Genomic DNA, 18,738 nt, shown 5'->3' on the forward strand with positions numbered 1-18,738 from the left:
GTGCAGCTTGGGAGTACTCCAGGACCCAGGCCTCACCCTGGTATCTCAGGTGGAGGCCATGGCCTGGACTGCTTTCTATCAGCTTCAGCTGATTCAACAGCTGCACCCATTCCTTGAAGAGGATGACCTCAGAACAGTGGTGCATCAGCTGGTAATCTCCAGGCTTGACTATTGCAATGCACTCTACATGGGACTGCCTTTGTATATAGTTCGGAAACTTCCATTAGTTCAAAATGCGGCAGCCAGATTGGTACCTGGGGCAACCTGGAGTGACCATATTGTGCCTGTCTTGAAACAGTTACACTGGCTGCTGATATGTTTCCGGGCAAAATACATAGTGCTGGTTATTACCTTTAAAGTCCTGAACAGCCTAGGTCCAAGTTATCTTCGAGAGCGCCTTCTTCTGCATGATCTTCACCGCACGTTAAGGTCATCTGAGAAGGTCCGTCTCCAGCTACCACTGGTTCATCTGGTGGTAACTCAGAGGCGGGCCTTCTCTGTTGCTGCTCCTGGGCTATGAAATGCACTCCCGAAAGAAATCCGTAAATTGAGTTCATTATTGACTTTCAGGCGAACCCTTAAGACCTATCTGCTTGGCCTGGCCTTCCAGGGTTTTTAAATTGTTGTAAACTGTTTTAAATTGTTTTAAGTGTTTGCCCTGGTTTTCCAGGGTTTTTAATTGTTTGAATGTTTAATTGATTTTATTCTGTTTTTATATTTTTGATGTTAATTGTTAACTGGTTTTAATTGTTTTTATCCTGTTGTAAACCACTCTGAGTCACTTTTGGAAGGGTGGTATATAAATCAAATAAATAAATAATAATAAATAAATATCTATGCTTGTACATTGGTCAGAGTGCACTAGTAGTGCAAAGGCTGAATCCCCTGCCAGACATCCATTAGGTCTGCATCAGTTAAGGGTGGACTAAGATAAATTAAGCCATTTATCATGTATGAAGAGTGTCTGTGAAAAGATAAAAGTACTATTCTACCAATACGGAGAACATCAATAATGCACTGAACATGTCATTTTCACTCTTTGTGAGAACTGTTTTCACTTAGAGATTTCTTGTTCAGATGAGTCAATAAAAGGTATGCACTACAAAAATAAATTTTCTGAATCCATCATCAAAACTCTCCAGATTTAATTCAAAAGTATGGCAGAAAACATTACAAATGTGCCAGTAGTTTCTTATTCTGAGATATCTCAAGATTAAAATGAAAAACTGTTACCGTTCAAATTTCTTCAGCATATCAAGGGCTCTTTCAGTGTTTGTGATCTTTTCAAAAGTAATATCCATAAATGACAGTAATTGTTGCTACAGGAAGAAAATATGAAGATGGAAGATACTGGTTCAGAATATTATCTTATTTCCATAAATATATATATTTATATAAGCTGGTTCCCAATCTTCCATCACAATGTTTATTTATTTAGGAAAATAATATCCTGCCTTTTCATTATAAGCATATAATGTTCACACTCTCGTGTGGCCAAGAAACAGAAAGCAGAGGACTGCCTTGACGCTCAATGACTAGGGTCACCATGAAACTGAGCCAGGTTTAATCTCTACCCCAATGGTAACCCCTGAGTACAACTCCTTTCTTCAATACCCAAGAAGGTTTCCCCTTAGTTCCAATGGGGACAACTAAAGTGCTGCACTTGGAGACATCACTGTGCTGAGGGCAAGACTTGCCTTCTGACACTGGGTGAGACAGCCCTCACTGACAGAGATCCCACAGGGAGTGCAATCTGTCTCTATTGATTCACAGCACCCCAAAGGGTCTTGCAATATACAAGCCCTCCCAACATACCATCTCAAAATTAGAATGCATACTAGTAAAACTATTCCCAAGTAGATTTCCTCAAATGTTTCAGTGCAATGTATAGTGCATCAGTATGCACTGCAGGAAAGCTACACTGTAGAGATTTGTAGAGCTGTTTATTTATTAGATTTATATCCCATCATTCAGAGTTAAGATCTTCAAAAGAACTAAGCCACTGTGATTAGTTTTGTCAGCAACTGCCAAAACATGTTCACAGTATGTTGACCTATGATCCACAAAGAGTGTTAAGTCACCATCAGAAAGTGCAGTCACCATCAGAAAGTGCAGTCACACTCAGCATATTTCATATAGTGTGTACAGTCACATCAAAGATCTGAATCAGTGAGTCTGAATCAGTCATGCTCTGGTGGGGGAGGACAGCAGGGGGTGATCTGTGATGTTAGATTGATAATTAATCCTCTACAAAATGTCATCTCTACAAAATACTTGGGTTGTGTTCTCCATGTTGCACAGTGTTTTCTGTCCACATGGTATACAGAGCAAACAGCAGTGAAAGGGTTTTAAGGTAACTTTACTTGTGAGACAAAGGCACTCAGAGATCAGAACAGAACTTGCTGTGCACAAAGGAACAGGAACAAACAGGAACAGGAAAAAGAAAAGAAACTCCTAGCTAGCCCAACAATACAGAGGAAACTATAGCACCCCCTCTGGCATCATAGTAGATTACATGCAAACTATACAGCAAGCTAGGCTGCAGCTGTTGCATATCCCAACACACCAAACATGTCAAATAATGCTGCACCCAAGAGCTGACCTGCTAAGTTACCAAGCCATGCTCAGAATGCGTTGACCTGCACAACTGCTGAGTCAAACAAAGCATATTTTGTGCCAAGTCATATTAGAGAGTTCTGAATCAGTAAGTCTCAAATAACACATTGAAGACTTGTCTGTCAAAAATAAATAAATACTGTCATTGTCATTAATTACCTACCTCTGCAATCATACAAGCTTACACATACTTTGCTTCATACAGAATTCAACTGTGTGCTGAGTTTCTGGAGAAGTACATCTTTGCAGAACTTTTGCATTAATGTAATGTTGCAGTAACAGTGTTATGATGATCCTCTGATGCTGTAGTAACTGCAGATTATTTAAATCTAATCTGATTTTCAGCCCAGTTTTAGGAATGGAACTGCCTTCGTTACCCTGGTGGGTGACATGAAACCCTGTTGATTCTCCTAAACCTCTCAGTAGCTTTTGATACTATCAGCCGTGGTATCTTTCCAGGCTGACTTGCTGGGATGGAATTATGGGGCACCACTTTACAGTGATTCCAATCCTTCCTGGTGGGTAGCTCTCAGATGGTGGTAGTGGTGAACTGCTGCTATACCCCCGTGGTCTTTGGCTGATGGCGTGCAACAAGGTCTGACTTTGTCTAAGTCAGCTTCCTATGTTCCTAAAGTCATCCAGAGATTTGAAATTGGGTCTCCATCAGCATGCTATCTCTCATTTCCATCATCTGATCACAAGGAGGCAGTAAGAGTTCAAAACTGCTGACTAGGCGCAGTTTTTAAATGGATGAGGGGGAACAAATTGAAGCTTAATTCAAACAAGACAAAAATACTGTGAGGACAAAAAGTCCAAACTCTTTTAGATGGGGTTACATTCCCACCAATGTACTCCATACTAGATATTTGATATCACTGCAAACTTCAAGACTGGACCATAAATCAATTCCAAATGTGGTTGCAATTACACCGCTGTTCATGAAGTTTGTATTGTCATGAAGTATTTTATATAGTTCTTTACGTGGATCCAAGACAAAACCTAGAACTGAAGGTAGAACTGCATCCCAGCATCAAAAGTGGGTCTGAGATCTCTACTAGCTGCTGCAAAATGGAGAGGAAGAAACTGAATGACAGTAGAGAAGCTGCAAGTGAGGGGCCATACTTAACCCTCCTTCCACCTGCCATTTTCCTCTTGCAACCCACCCTCCACAGCTGCTTTTCCATGCATTTCCCAGATATGTGTTATATCAAGAAGGACTTCAGGAGAAAAATAGCAGCTGGGAAACAGTGTACAGTTTTACTTAGGAATTATAAAGGAAAGATTTCCTATATTACACTGAAAATGTGCAGGATTGAATATTCATAATCAGGTTTCATAATCCTGATCTCTGACAATTCTATTCTTGATCTGTGAACAGATGTACTTAACTATTTTAAGACCAAATGCAAAACATTCATGCAGAAGTGAGTATGAATCACAGTATGAATACATTACCCAATCAGGTTTTTAGGATTAGCAATCAGTATATAATTTGTGACTATCAAACTTACATGAAGGTCATTTGTTTGCTTGCAAAACTCTTCATAGTCCTGGTCAAAATCAGTTTTCCTCTGATCTAAAAAGTTGTACTGCTTTTTCTTCATGGTGACAACAATGCTCTAGACATAATTAGGAACATGAATATGGATATTCATTAAAGGTTAAGTCACTCGTCAGGAAAGGCTCTTAATGCAAGGCTAAGCAGTTCTCTTCCCATCACTGACAAAGAATACATTTTCCAAGTGACAGTACTAAATGGCACATCCTACCTTTACAATAAGGGTCCCCAAGGGTCTCACATATAATATGAAGACCAGCTAACTAGGTAATGAGGCACCTTTCAAAGTGGCAAGTCTCTCATATTGAGCAGGGGGAGAGCAACTGGCCCTATTCAATCCCAGCACAGCAGTCCTCCAGTGGCTGTGGCTGGTATCTACCTTGTGTTTCTTTGTCGATTGTGAGCCCATTGGGGGCCAGAGAGCATTTTTCTTATTACTCTTTTTCTTTATAAACCTCTTTGAGAACTTTTGCATTGAAAAGGAGAATATAAATAAGAGAAGAAAATAGTAGTAAGACAGACCAGTGCTGCATCCATTAACTCTATAACAAAGTTTTGCACACTGTAAGACACAAACAGCTCAACCCAAAAAGTCCACATTTAAAACAAACACATATGCTTTCAAGTAAAACAGGTATTCAAACATGCAAAAATCTGCAACACTTCCAGAGATCACACTCTGGTAGAATGACTTTTTTGACAGAAGATAAATGGAAGGAGAAATATATGTGGGTCCATAGAAATTAAATATTACATCCCAACATTCTCTTTTTTAGAAGACCTCTAGTGAGAAGCAAAAAGTCATTTTCATAACACAAGCCACAGCATTAATAGCTCTGGCATAAGTTACCTCCCACTGTTCCTGCATTGCCGCAGTCTGTACAAACGAAAGTACAATAAGACATCTTACTACATTAAGATTAAGAGTCAGCAAATTCAAGGCAGAGGGGTAAGGGTCTCTGTTCAGCACATTCAACAAGTTGCAGTTCCTAGGATTGTTGGCAGGAATCTATTACAGTAAAACTGACATAAAACCAATGTCAGCTGACATTCTCCACAACCCTATGAGGGTGGAGCAAAGTAAGGAGCCAGTAAACTAGCTGCATTCAAGGTGTACCTTGCAGCATGCTGGACGCTGGAAGGAGATTGGGACATCATTTTTGCTTATCTTCCCTCCCCACAAAAACCATTTTTGTTGCCAGGAATATGTCCCCAAGAGTCACGCAGTCCTCAGGGACATATTCCCGGCAATGAAAAGGGATTTTGTGGGGAGGGAAGAAAAGTAAAAGTCATGTCACAATCCCCCTCCCTGTGTTCTGTGAGACATGCCTTGAATACAGCTAGTCAACTGGTTCCTTGCAAGGGCAGAACTCTATGGGACGGGACAGAAGCTCAGTGGTAGATCATCTGTTTTGCATACAGAAGGTCCCATGTTTAATCCCTGGGATCTCCAGGTAGTGCTGTAAAAGATTCCTACCTGCAGCCTTGCAGAAGCCACTCCCAGTCAGTGTAAACAATATTAAGCTAGATGGACCCATGGCCTGACTCGGTATAAGGCAGCTTCATATGCAAGGTGCAGAGAATGTCAGCCAGTATATGCTTGTAGCCTAGATATGCCCCAAACAGTGTTCCCTCTAACAGGGATTCCCAGATGTTGCTTACTACAACTCCCATAATCACCTGCCAAAGGCCACTGCAGATGGGAATGCTGGGAGTTGTAGTCAACATCTGGGAATCCTTGTTAGAGGCAACTCTGGCCCCCATGAGACAAAGTTCTAGATTTAGGCTTGAGACACAACTTCAGCTCCCTACTCAGACCTAGTTCTCACCGAGGTGATAAATCTGTGTCTGGGTTCAACTTGTAGGTCAACTCACATGTAGGCTCAGAGAACTTAATACTCCTCTATTTAAAAAGAAAAAACAACTTCCTTTATACAACCAGAGGTATACCCAACATCCTTTCCCATATGCTAGCTTTTTATGTGCACAGAACTTTTCATGGAGAAGCATTCAGTCACGTGATTCCCCATATGCAATCTGAAATGCAACAGCCCAAGCCGAGGTTTACCACCTGAAGGAGAACTAAGCCTTAGTTATGCATTCAGCAAGTGAACCTGGGCAAGTTAGATGTTTTAGGATGAGTTTACATATACAGTCACACCTCACCAACTGCATTTTTCCCAGTCACTGTATCTGTAACTGGGAAATTGTGACCAGTCTCGCCAAGTGTATACTTGCGACCCAAGTATACACTGTTTGTCAAGATTTTTTAGTGATGGGGAGGTCCGCAATTTTCGTGGGTTCAGAGGTTCAATCCACTCATTCCTCTTGCTGACCCTGCCAACTCCTCACAATTTAAAGTGACTTTGAGTGGTTTGGGAGGGGGGGTTCAAAAGTACCTTTGAGCAATTTGGTGGGGTACAAAATTGTCCAGAGGTTCAATTTGCTCACTTCTCTTGCTTATTCTTGGTGATTTTAAGGGATTCCTGGGTGATTTATGGCAAATGTTTTGGTATTTTTTCTTTCTTTTTTAAGTCTTTTCATGACGCAGTTCCCCTAACTCCCTGTTTCCTATTGATTTCAATGGAAAACTAACCGCAAATTTGCCAATGGCAAGGTTTTGCTGGAACTGAACCCTCATGGTTGATAAGGTATAACTGCACATGCTCATCAGATCAGCAAATTCAAGCAATGATGAAAATGCACGTACAGATCATGAATTTACACACAACAGAGCATCACAAACAGAGCTTTCATATTGCCTCAAACATCCAACAAATATAGTTTTTGTGGTCAGCTAAGAAGCCATTGAGTGACCACAGAGTGATATGATACCAAGTGACGTTTATGCATGAGCAAATCAGCCTTGGTCTCATAGGTCATCTGTATAGTGGAAAGAATAGCAGTGCTGAGACTAGTACTTTAAAGTATTGGGCACGTAAAATGGTAAATCCCATCTGCAATTTTGTTCACAATATCAGAATGAGGACTCTAAATTGATTTTACTCCCCTACTAAATATCAAACAGACCCCTCAGCCCCTTTCGCTACTGTCTTTGAAAAGCAAACTCTCATACTTTTGAAAATGTTATGGAAACAGTGATACTCCAAACCAAAGACTTTGTGCTGCCCCCTGTAAGTATCCATATTGTCCAACTGGATAGTAATAGAGAAGTGGTGCAGGGTGGAGTGCCCCTCCTTGCCTGCACTGGCCTAGGAGAGTTCAACATCCTAAAAGTACTTATCAAATCTACAGGACACCATCTTGTACTGAGAAAAACCTCCTCTTAAAACCTGTCCCTTATTTTTAGGAGCGATTGGTGAGTAGACCAAATTCATTAAGGTAGATGTTCTGCATACCTGGTATTTAGTTGCCATGACTTCCAGTCCTTCCATCTTGGAGTCTTGCAAAACCGAATAGGTTGTGATAGTACTGAAGATGTGCATGATCTTAAGTAGACGGCGATGAAAGGTTTCAAATTTTCCAAAAATATACATCTCACTAAAATCAAACTGTCGTTCAGCTGGACTTTGTTCCAGTCTTTCTTTGGTCTTGTGAAAACAGTTTTGGTATTCCTTGAGAACATACAACCAAGATTTAATTTTTATTTAAAAGTAACTGGAACTAGGTTCCATAATAACATGGCATATTTGGCACTCTCATGATTAACTACATTAGTGTTGCTTTGATACAGTGTGGTACTCTGTGGTATTCTTTATACAAGCCAAAAACACTTTTTAAAAGATGTTCCTTGGTGAAGTGCTACTAAAATGGAATATTTTCACTAATTTTCTTGCTATTATTTATTGCATTCGTATACCACCTAACAAAAAGATACCTAGGTGGGTTACAGAAAACAAAATAATTAAACAGTTTTTTACATTCCCTCTCATCCCTTCAGTTTCTTAAACTTCAAGCTGTACAATTTATCTTTGATTTATGTTATATCTTATATCAAGTTACAGATTACCTGCTTAAGCCTTATAGCAGCTTCTATTTTTTCCAAAACAGCATCTTGTGGTTGATCCCAGATGGTGGCAGTGTTGTTGTTCGTAATATATGCTTTACAGGCAGTTATCATTTGATTTGTAACCTATAAGTAGAAGATAAGGTCTCACCTAATTGTTGTGTAATCAACAAATGTTGATCCCTGTTTTATCTTAGCGCTAGACTACTAAGGCTAACCCCTACACTGACCAGCTCTGTCCACTCAGAACTTTGAAGGAACTTTCCCACTGGGGGAAAAGCTGGAGAATGAGCTCAGGTTCATACTAGAGATCGAGGGAGTGTGGGGAGGAAAAGCTGGCCACTTTTTCTGGGAGGAGGAGCTGGTAATGAGAGGAGAGCTAATTCTGTGGTACCAAGCATGAATTCTCCCCTGTGCTAGGCAGGGTCTGCCCTGATTTGCATTTGGATAGGATACTACATGTGTGAGCACTGTAAGATATCCCACTGTAAGGTATTCCTTTTAGGGGATGGGGCTGCTCTGGGAAGAGCACCAGCATGCTTGCATGCAGAAGGTCCCAGACTCCCTCCCTGGCATCTCCAGTGAGAGAGACCCCTGCCTGCAACCTTGGAGAAGCTGCTGCCAATCTGTGTAGACAATCCTGAGCTAGAGGGACCAGTGATCTGACTTGGTATAAGGCAGCTTCCTATGTTCCACCTCTTCTTCGTGTTGTTCAACTTCCATTTGCTGTCTTGTTCAGCCAGTTTCCCTAGTCTCTCCCGACCCATTCACCAAGCACGAGGAAAAATGAAGCACAACAAGGGAGTTTTCACATACGTAATATACAGCCCAGCTCTCAGGTAACAAAACATGGAGCCGGGTCTCACGATCAGTGAGACCCGGTTTGGGCAGCTCAGTGGGGAGAGCGGGCTAAGCCGGCTAAGCCCTAACCGGGCGGGAGCCCTGGGCAGCCAGATCAGCCACCCACACGATTGCCGGCTCTGTGACAGAGCCAGCGGGGGCTGGGGAGTTCGGGGGTCGTGTGGTCCCCGGAAGCACAAGTATGCCCTGTGCGAGCGCACAGGGCATACTAGGGAGACCCCCAAGCTGGGAGGCTGCTTTTCAGCCTGCCACCCGGGGTCTACTTGTGAGTAACCGTGGCATGGAGCTGCGCCGTGGCTACTCACAATACAAAAACCCAGGTTTGCAGAGCACTCCCTCCGCAAACCCGGTTTAAGGGGCGGGCTACTTGAGCAGGTTACCCGCTCAAGAACCACTAGGCTCGCAGCCGAGCCCAGTGGTTCTCATGACTGTAGAAAATCGGGCTAGCAGACTAGTTCAGATGTCACATGGAACCACAGTTAAAGCCTGGTTCTGCATGATGTCCTTGAGCCTCAGGAGTGTTTGGTTCACCCATTCTGTGCCTGCATGAGGATACTTCCAATTTAGAGCAATATAACCAAAATCAGGTACCACGGCCAAACTGACTGACCTTGCTTTATTCTAACCTGTTTGAAATAAACCATGTTCTGTAATTCACTTCAAACCTTAATTCAAGCAGGTAGGTTAGAATAAAGCAAGACAATCAGTTTGGACATCACAACCGATTCTGATTTATCCTAAACTAAACTGGAAGTAGACACTCTGTGGTTCCATATGATGCTTAGCTTCAATTCAGTGCCATGGAAAAACAAACAAGTCTCAACATAATTGAAAGTTGGACCTAAGAGATATGTCAACATGTCTTCATTTCAAAACACTATTCAGTATAATTGTGCACTGTAGCTTTGCATTTCATATATGTTTATTCTGCACTTCAAGTTTATATTTGCTACTGAAATAAAGTTTGTGATATTCTATGATAGCTTTTTTAATTGTTCATATTTGCCCTACAATTTCCAGTGAAAAGGTGCTGATTCAGAAGAGCTGTGTGTACACCCACCTTCACAAACAGGGAGGTTATCTTCTCAGAGGTGTTGTAATAGCGTGAGATATTGTGGATCATTTTGATAGCATGTATGAGTCCTGGAATAGCATCTACCATGGCCACCTAAAAGACAAGATTATCAGTTCAATTTTCTCCAGCATCACTTGGCTAAAGTTATTTACTAGCACTGTGCATCTCATCAAACAGATTAACGGGTCCAAGGTGGTGCAAGCTTTATCTTACAGGAAACGATTCCAATGAAAAATGCCTTCAATATTGGTAATCTATTGAATGCCATACCACATCGTATTAGTATGGCATTGATTAGGATCAGAAGTAAGAGTGGGGTTTACCTTTACAGAAGAGTCAGCTTCTCCAGAGCAGTAGGCTGCTTTCTGGGCAGCGGCATTTCAAATTGCTACCTTTCCTTGCCTGGTCTCATCCTATAATGCACCAGGAAAGGAAGCAGTGTCATGACCATGCATCTTTTTTTAGGGGGGAAGAAGAGCCAGCACCCTATAGTTCCAGGGCATGGCTATTTTTCCACAATGCCATTATGTTACAGTAGTTCTTTTCCTGGTGCATTATAGGGTGAGACCAGGCAAGGAAAGACAGCAATATGAAATACTGTGGCTGCCTGGAAGGCAGCCTCTTTCCTTGGAGAAGTTGACTCTTCAGTAAAGGTAAGCCCTTCATCAATTAGTGATGTGCACGGTCCGGAGAAGTCCGGACCGGCACCGAAGGGGGGCCTTGTTTCTAGGGCGGGGAGGGCTTGCTTAGCCCTCCCGCCTCCTTGCCCCCGCCAGCGCCCGTATTGAACAGTATAGGGGCGCTGGAAACCAGCCGCCCCCCCCGCCGCCGCCGCGGCGAAATAACCCCCAAAGTCAGCCAGCCAGCCAGCCCTCCCTCCCTCCCAGCTAGCTGCCCTCCCACCCACCCACCCGCTCGCTCACCCGCTCGCTCACCCGCTCGAACACTGGATAAAAAACGAGAGGAGCTCCGGCACAGAGCTCCTCTCGTTCGGAAGGCCTCCTGAAGAATGGCAGCTTGCGCGTGCCGCAAAGCACGCCGTTCTCCGGAGGCCCGGTCTACCCGGCGGGAAAGGGCCGGGTAGACCGGGCCTCCGATCGCTGAGTAGACCGGGCCTCCGATCGCCGGAGGCCCAGTCTACCCAGCGATCGGAGGCCCGGTCTACCCGGCCCTTTCCCGCCGGGTAGACCGGGCCTCCGATCGCTGAGTAGACCGGGCCTCCGATCGCCAGAAGCCCGGTCTACCCAGCGATCGGAGGCCCGGTCTACCCGGTGGGAAAGGGCCGGGTAGACCGGGCCTCCGATCGCTGGGTAGACCGGGCCTCCGGCGATCGGAGGCCCGGTCTACTCAGCGATTGGAGGCCCGGTCTACCCGGCCCTTTCCCGCCGGGTAGACCGGGCCTCCGGAGAACGGCATGCTTTGCGGCGCGCGCATGCGCGCGCGCGCGCAAGCCGCCATTCTTCAGGAGGCCTTCCGAACGAGAGGAGCTCTGTGCCGGAGCTCCTCTCGTTTTTTATCCAGTGTTCGAGCGGGTGAGCGAGCGGGTGAGCGAGCGGGTGGGTGGGTGGGAGGGCAGCTAGCTGGGAGGGAGGGAGGGCTGGCTGGCTGGCTGACTTTGGGGGTTATTTCGCCGCCGCCGCGGCGGGGGGGGCGGCTGGTTTCCAGCGCCCCTATACTGTTCAATACGGGCGCTGGCGGGGGCAAGGAGGCGGGAGGGCTAAGCAAGCCCTCCCGCCCTTAAAGGCATACCCCCCACCCGGACCCGAACCAGGCAGGGCCGGACCGGTCCAGCAGTTCGGCCATTCTTTGGAATGGCCGCCGGACCGGTTCGGGCACACTGCTATCATCAATATGTCAATTCAATGCAATCTGGACCACCCCAAGGATCAAGTGCATGATTTCTGTCATTACTAGGTTCAGGTTGACTTTGATCTTGATAATGACGGTCGTACACTGCCCTAACATTAAAACTATAAACTCTGAAGTCACAGTTCATGCACCCTTGCAGTCTCTGTTCTTTGGGCTCATTTTAAATCCAATGCAAGTTTATTTGAGGAATACATTTTGGCACTCTAGACATAAATCTTCCCTACTTCTTCAGTGTTCTTGGCATTTCCACTGTCAAGTGTGATGGGTGCAAACTCCCATTCCAGCATGGGATGGAAAAGGAGACCAGCATCTTGAGGGTTTCATTGTTACAGGTGTACAGTGTCAACTGTACTAATGTTTACCAAGTACTGGTTACCAGTTACAGTGTCCCTTCACACAACAGCTCAAACCAAGTGAGAGCCGCTAGTTGGGGGAGTTTTATTCCAGAAACCTTTGATTCCTTCCCCATTTCTTGCAAGTGCTTGTACTGCATTCAGTAGTACCATGATAATTTTTCTTCTCGCTGAAGAAAACGGGTTCTGCAGTTTTCAAGCTCTGAAGAGAATAGTTTCTGCAGGTTTGCAGCAAAAAGCCAGCTGTGTGCAGTGCCACCTGACTAGTGCCCATCATGCCAACACACACACCAATCTCTGCAGCAATTTTGCAATTGTTTTTCAAAATATCTCTTTTTTTAAAAAAAGATGGGAGAACATGTAAATAAATAGACACATGACGCTTTTTAAAAAATGTAAATGATGGATAGACATCTTGAATTATACAAGAGTCAGGACTGGTGCAGTGTTCAACTGGATGGAATTACAGTCATCGCACAAATTACAAAGCTGGGAGGAAGCTGGTTCACAGCACAACTAAAGAACCAGCTGAAGCCTCTTTAAAAATTCCATCTGTCTTCACCACTGAAACAGTATCACCTTAGCCTCTATGAAAGACTTTGCCTTGATATTCTCTATGCAACTATGCTTGTGGTAATCAAAACATAAGGCACATTTTTCTTACAAGTGGGGAAAAGCATTTAACCAAAAAAAGTTATCGGTATTTTTGAAACCTCACTTTAAAATATATATTTAACATTATATTAAGATGTCTGGATGAGTGTACCCTTAGTCATCTCCCCAGGCCAGCTTTGGTCTATAAAACCCCGTTCCATGCATTCGTCATATATATGTTGCTTCTTGCAGTTGTGGCATGAGTGTGCCTGCATTTATTTTCTCCCAGTCCCTTTTCCCCAGGTTTGCTACAATCCTAGAGGTATCTCGTCTGTATACGTGCAACACAGAGACCTCTTGCATGGGATGTCTCCCCCTCCCACTGCTCCCAATGTATATTCACTATCAGTAGCTTGCAGCCTGAAAATTCCTTTGCTGTACAGAAGTATATCTTTACAATGAGGAAAAAAATTACTTACAGGGTCACTGTTGTATAGAGGATCACAGCATTTTTCAAGGGTGTACAAGTACTTCACATTGTCTTTGGCTTCGTTGGCTGCATCAGTGATCCTAGCATCCAGCTCTCTCCAGTTCTTGGAAAAATTAAAATCCAAGTGACAATTCATATAAAGAGCATGTGCTGAAATCAAACCTTTTTTTAAAAGAGTATTTCAGTTGTTTTGGTTGGGTTTGGGTTTGTTTTGCAACCTGGGCACTAAACAGATAATCAAAAGGATTCTCTGTCTCGGGTAACGAAACTAAAATAGTTCATTCAATAAGCAATAAACTATTACATCAGAGTATGAAATGCTTCTTCTTGCTGTAGTGGTAAAAGGTAAAGTGTGCCGTCGAGTCGCTGTCGACTCCTGGCACCAACCTCTATTTACTACTTATCTACTCACTAGACAATTGCTATAGGGCAATTTATACGTAGGAGACATTTAAAAGAGCCATGGATGTAATAAAATATACACTATATCAAGGTGTATATACATAAAGCTTCATACAGAAAGCCTGAGGGACAAGTTCCCTGTTGCATTTTTTAGAAAGCAAGTTAAAGCCTTTTGTTTTTGACAGGTATCAACTTCTGTGATGATTTTTGTAAACTGTATTGCAGTTATGCATTTTGTATTTCAGTAGCTTAGTGTTCTATTACAGATTGAGTATCCCTAATCCAGAAATCTGAAATCCGGATTGCTCCAAAATCTGGAAACCACCACAGTGTGTGCCCGCAGCACCAACTCATTGTGGCTAAGCACCTCGTAACAAAACAAAAAACAAAACGCCTCAGCTCACTCACTCGCTTTGGCACTAGAGACTTTAAATAAAACCTAAAAATTTAAAATACAGTATACAGTAACCTTTCGTGTTTAAACTTGGATCCCATGCCCTTGTCACCTGATCCTAGGGAGGTGGTGGATGTCCTGAATCGGGGGCTGGAGGCCATGATGGGTTGGATGTGGGCTAATAAACTGAAATTGAATCCCAGACAAGACGGCAGTAATGTTGGTCAGTAGGAGAGCCAATCGGGATGAGGAGATTTTACCAGTTCTCGATGGGGTTGCACCCCCCTTGAAGGAGCAAGTACGCAGCTTGGGGGTATTATTGGACCCGGCTCTGCTTTTGGAAGCTCAGGTGGAGGCGGTGGCCAGGAGTGCCTTTGCACGGCTTCGGCTAGTGCGCCAGCTGCGTCTCTTTCTCGAGAAGGCAGATCTGGCCACAGTTACCCATGCCTTAGTCACATCAAGGCTGGATTACTATAACGTGCTCTACATGGGGCTGCCCTTGAAGAACATCTGGAAACTGCAGCTAGTGCAAAATGCAGCAGCTAGGGTTTTATCTGGAGCTGCCCGGTGGGAGCACATCACACCCATTTTGAAAGAGCTGTACTGGCTACCAGTTTGTTTCCAGGTCCAATTCAAGGTGCTGCTTTTGACCTTTAAAGCCCTAAACGGTTTGGGCCCGGGATACCTGAGGGACCTCTTGCTCCCAAGGGTTGCTGCCCACTTGACAAGATCATCTAAGGGGGCTCTGCTCCGGGTGCCGACAATGAGGGAGGCTGGGTTGTCGTGTACGTGGGACAGGGCCTTCTCTGTTGCTGCCCCCAAACTCTGGAATGCTCTCCCGGTGGCTATTCGCTCCTCAGTTTCCATCACAGCTTTCAGAAAAAAATGTAAAATCTTGGCTTTTTGCCCAGGCATTTATTTGATTCTCTGCTGCTGCTCTTTATAATCTTTATTGCTTTTATGCTTTTTGTTTTAATTTTTTTAATCAGATTTGTTTAATTCCCCCCCCCCCACTTAATATTTTAATTGTGTCTTTTTTACCATCTTGTGTTAATTTTTTTTTTGCTGTAAACCGCCTTGGGATTGCTTTAATGAAAAGCGGTATATAAATTTAACAATAAATAAAAATAAATAAAAATATATCTCATTACAGTATGCAAATATTCCAAAATCCAGAAAAGTCCGAAATCCTGACCACTTCTGGTCCCAAGCAGTTCGGATAAGGGATACTCAACCTGTACTGGAATATTTTCAGAGTTTCTTGCCATTTTATTATTATTTATTATTATTATTAATTCGATTTCTATACCGCCCTTCCAAAAATGGCTCAGGGCGATTTACACAGAGAAATAATAAATAAATAAGATGGCTCCTGGTCGCCAAAGGGCTCACATTCTAAAAAAAACACAAGATAGACACCAGTGACAGTCACTGGAGGTACTGTGCTGGGGGTGGATAGGGCCAGTTACTCTCCCCCTGCTAAATAAAGAGAATCACCACGGTAAAAGGTGCCTCTTTGCCCGGTTAGCAGGGGATTTTATTGTCGTAAGCTGCCGTGTAAGCTACTGGGCTGAAAGGCAAGACTTGTTTATGTATGTGTGTGTGTAAACACATACACAAGAGTTTTAGATGTAAAGGCTGTTGTTTGAAATCATATACACCAGTATACAAACCTTGAGAAGTTTGGATTTAGCAGCAGTAAGCACTCCAAGCACAGCCTTCACATCGGAGGTCTTGAGCTGGTCTAACAAGTAATCAAACTTGGAAAGTCGCTTCTTCCAATGATCCAGCTCTGCTCGAGGGCCAAGGTCATCTGCTTCCTTTCGTAGTTGGTCATTTTCTGCAATGACCTACAATTCATTCAAACGTTGAAAAAAACTTTATGCTGGAACAGAATAACATCAACATATACTACAGGACTTTGTGCCATTAACATCTTGATATTTTCTAGATGCCAAGGACTTAAGTCAAATAAGTTAGAAAACCTTAAAAGTAATAAACAAGGACCCGGTTCATACCTAACATGAAACAAGAGGCTGGAGGACCTGTGGTTTCCATTTGAAACTGTAAATCACTCCACAGACATTGCAGGAGAGGGTAGCCCCTCCAGTTGCAGGAGAAGGTAGCCCCTCCCTGCTGCTTAACTGTTGAAGCCGATTCCAGCAAGCTCCACGGCCAGACTGTGGGCAAAGCATCAGCACATAAACAGAGCGGCTACAATTGGACATGATCTCAAAGGGGGCATGCAGAGTGTGACTGTGCATTTTCAGAGCATGCTGCCTGCCCTCAACAGGGAAATGGCATTTAAATCCCTTTAAGTGCCCTGTCATGCCAGCGCGTCTTCTGGCAGCGATGGCACCGGGGGACCCCAAGGATACCTGCACCCTGATAGTCCCACACAAGCACAAATTTGGGGAGGGGGGATTTCCCTATTCCTCTGGGGAGGAGGCGAACATTGTGACTTCCTAGGAGGGAATATGTAAATGAGGAAGGACAAAGGATGCTGGGGGTCTGTCCCACCGGTACCAAGAATGATATTGCGAGGGGTCACCCTGCCAAAGAAGACCATCCAGACCCAACAAACATCCAGCTCAACCGGCAGCTTGCTACCAGTGGGCTCGCCCTCTCATGAGGACCAGTATCTTGGGGAGACCAATGCAGCTGTGAGGGTGCTGGCCAACCCATGACTGCGAGCTCATAAGTAAAGCTACCTCACCCACCCACTTAAGCGGGCCCCGCTTGTATGGGCCTCCCAACTGTCCATGGTAAAAGATAGAACAGAATCTCTTCCCATGTGAAGAGTTGCATGCACCCAAAGGAGATCTAGATGCTCCATGTGCCATAGCCTGACCGAGTGTGTGGAGCAAGGAGACAAGGGAGACACTAGGATGGACCTTTAAATCCATTCAGAATTCAAAGGCGTGGTCCAGCATCATGCCGTATGCAGATCTGCCGGAGCAAATAATTGCAGAAGAGGGGAGCCCCCATTTTCAAGCACCTCCGGGACAGCAGGGTCGCTGGTTTGTGGTTCCAGAAAGGGTTCACATATCCACTTGGGCAGAGGGGCTTGCAGGGGGCATGCTCTGATAGCTACTCAGTGGCAGTTGCCAAGGCAAGAAAAGCAGTCTGTAGTGTACCCCTCCCCATGGCTTTCCTCCAGACAGCAACCTGGCTCGATATAGAGCCCCCAGACATATCACTACCATGAGGGAGCAATCCATGTGAGTAGGGGATGTTTTGCCATTAGGCATCATGACTGAATTTGCTAGGCATTTCTCTTCCCTCCCATCTGATGGTTTTTCTCGTGAGCTGTGTGGGGGTGTCCCCATGGCCTTTCACTCTCATGATTGAGCAGTGCGCCCCGGGTCAGGTGACTCTATCTTCACAGCAGTAGTGCATTTCCCTAAGACTGGAGCACAACCGACTCTGGCGACCGGCCTTGCTCATGAGTAAGCCTAGGGAGAGCAAACCCCCAAAGTGGAAGTGGCTGTGGCCCCCTTCCTCAACTTTTTCAGAGAAAAATAGATTGCAGCTGCTCCTGAATCCCTGCTTGGGGCTGCCCTTAACACCCAGCCAAGAGCAACACCACCTGCAAAGAATCTGCGCTGACGGAGGAGACACCAGGTTCTGGGACGGATCTTTAAATCCATTCAAAAATTCCTAGGTCCAGTCCGGTGTTGCGCCTTATGGAGATCTGCTGGTGCAGGGCTTCATGGGAGAGGGGAGCCCCAGTTTCCAGCTGCCCCAGGACCACAGGTCCACTCTTCAGGGCTGCAGGAAGGATGCATATGTCCACATGGGTGGGTGGGTTGGCAGGGCACACGGTTTAACAGCTATTTGGTGGCAGTCGACAAGACTGGGACAGCAGTCGCTGAAGTACCTATATCCTGCTTTTCCTACATAGAGTATCCTTGTGTGGTTACTGAGCCCAGATGGCTAGCACACTCATGAGAGCGCAGTCTGTCGGATAATGGGTGGCAAGTGCTCAAATACCATCTCGTACATTTGAAATTAGTTCTCAAAGATGGGAAGGGTTGCAAAATGCAACAAGAACAGCTCTAAGCACACACCCTCCTCACAGAAGGTTCTTCTCGTGAGTACACCTAGGGACTGATAACCCCCCAAGGGGAAGGTGCTGGGCCCAGATTCCCCAACCTTTCTGTGAAAAAAAACTATTGAGCTTGGCTACTCCAGGATCCCTGCTTGGGACTGTATTTTAAACCCAACCACGGGACTCTCACACATACACATACACATACACACACACACACCATACGTTCCCCTCCCGGCACTGTTCCCCTCCCAGCACTGTGATGCTTATGCTGCCACCTGGAGTGTTGGTGCTCATGATTCTGGCTTGAAAATAGGCACAAAAGCGCCATTATGGCAGTGCCTGGAGTCGGATGTAATGCTTTAGCAGCCATACCAGAGGTCTCGACAGAGAACCTTTGTACAAAGCAAAGGTTCAAATTGGAGTTTGCTGAGGCAAACCAGAGGTTGCCCTTGCTTTGAAACTGTGGTTTCACCCATTCAGATGTACAGAAGTTCCAACCTCTGCC

General features: G+C 44.7%; 1 protein-coding gene across 7 annotated transcripts in view; it reads right to left on the minus strand.

Moving 5' to 3' along the window:
• LOC128322773 (dynein axonemal heavy chain 5-like) overlaps positions 1–18,738 on the minus strand; it is a 240,360-nt gene that overhangs the window by 187,217 nt on the left and 34,405 nt on the right. For 6 of the 7 annotated variants that reach the window (XM_053244679.1, XM_053244680.1, XM_053244682.1 and 3 more), the window contains 7 exons: positions 15,853–16,029; positions 13,373–13,486; positions 10,063–10,170; positions 8,145–8,267; positions 7,534–7,749; positions 4,128–4,235; positions 1,234–1,319 (listed from right to left, as the gene is read on the minus strand). In XM_053244679.1, the coding sequence (XP_053100654.1) occupies positions 1,234–1,319; positions 4,128–4,235; positions 7,534–7,749; positions 8,145–8,267; positions 10,063–10,170; positions 13,373–13,486; positions 15,853–16,029 (932 nt within the window). Of the gene's footprint in view, positions 1–1,233; positions 1,320–4,127; positions 4,236–7,533; positions 7,750–8,144; positions 8,268–10,062; positions 10,171–13,372; positions 13,487–15,852; positions 16,030–18,738 lie in introns of those variants that run through there. The other variant, XM_053244685.1, reaches the window with a different exon arrangement.

Source organism: Hemicordylus capensis, chromosome 4 (assembly GCF_027244095.1).
Source record: "Hemicordylus capensis ecotype Gifberg chromosome 4, rHemCap1.1.pri, whole genome shotgun sequence".
Lineage (NCBI taxonomy): Eukaryota > Metazoa > Chordata > Lepidosauria > Squamata > Cordylidae > Hemicordylus > Hemicordylus capensis.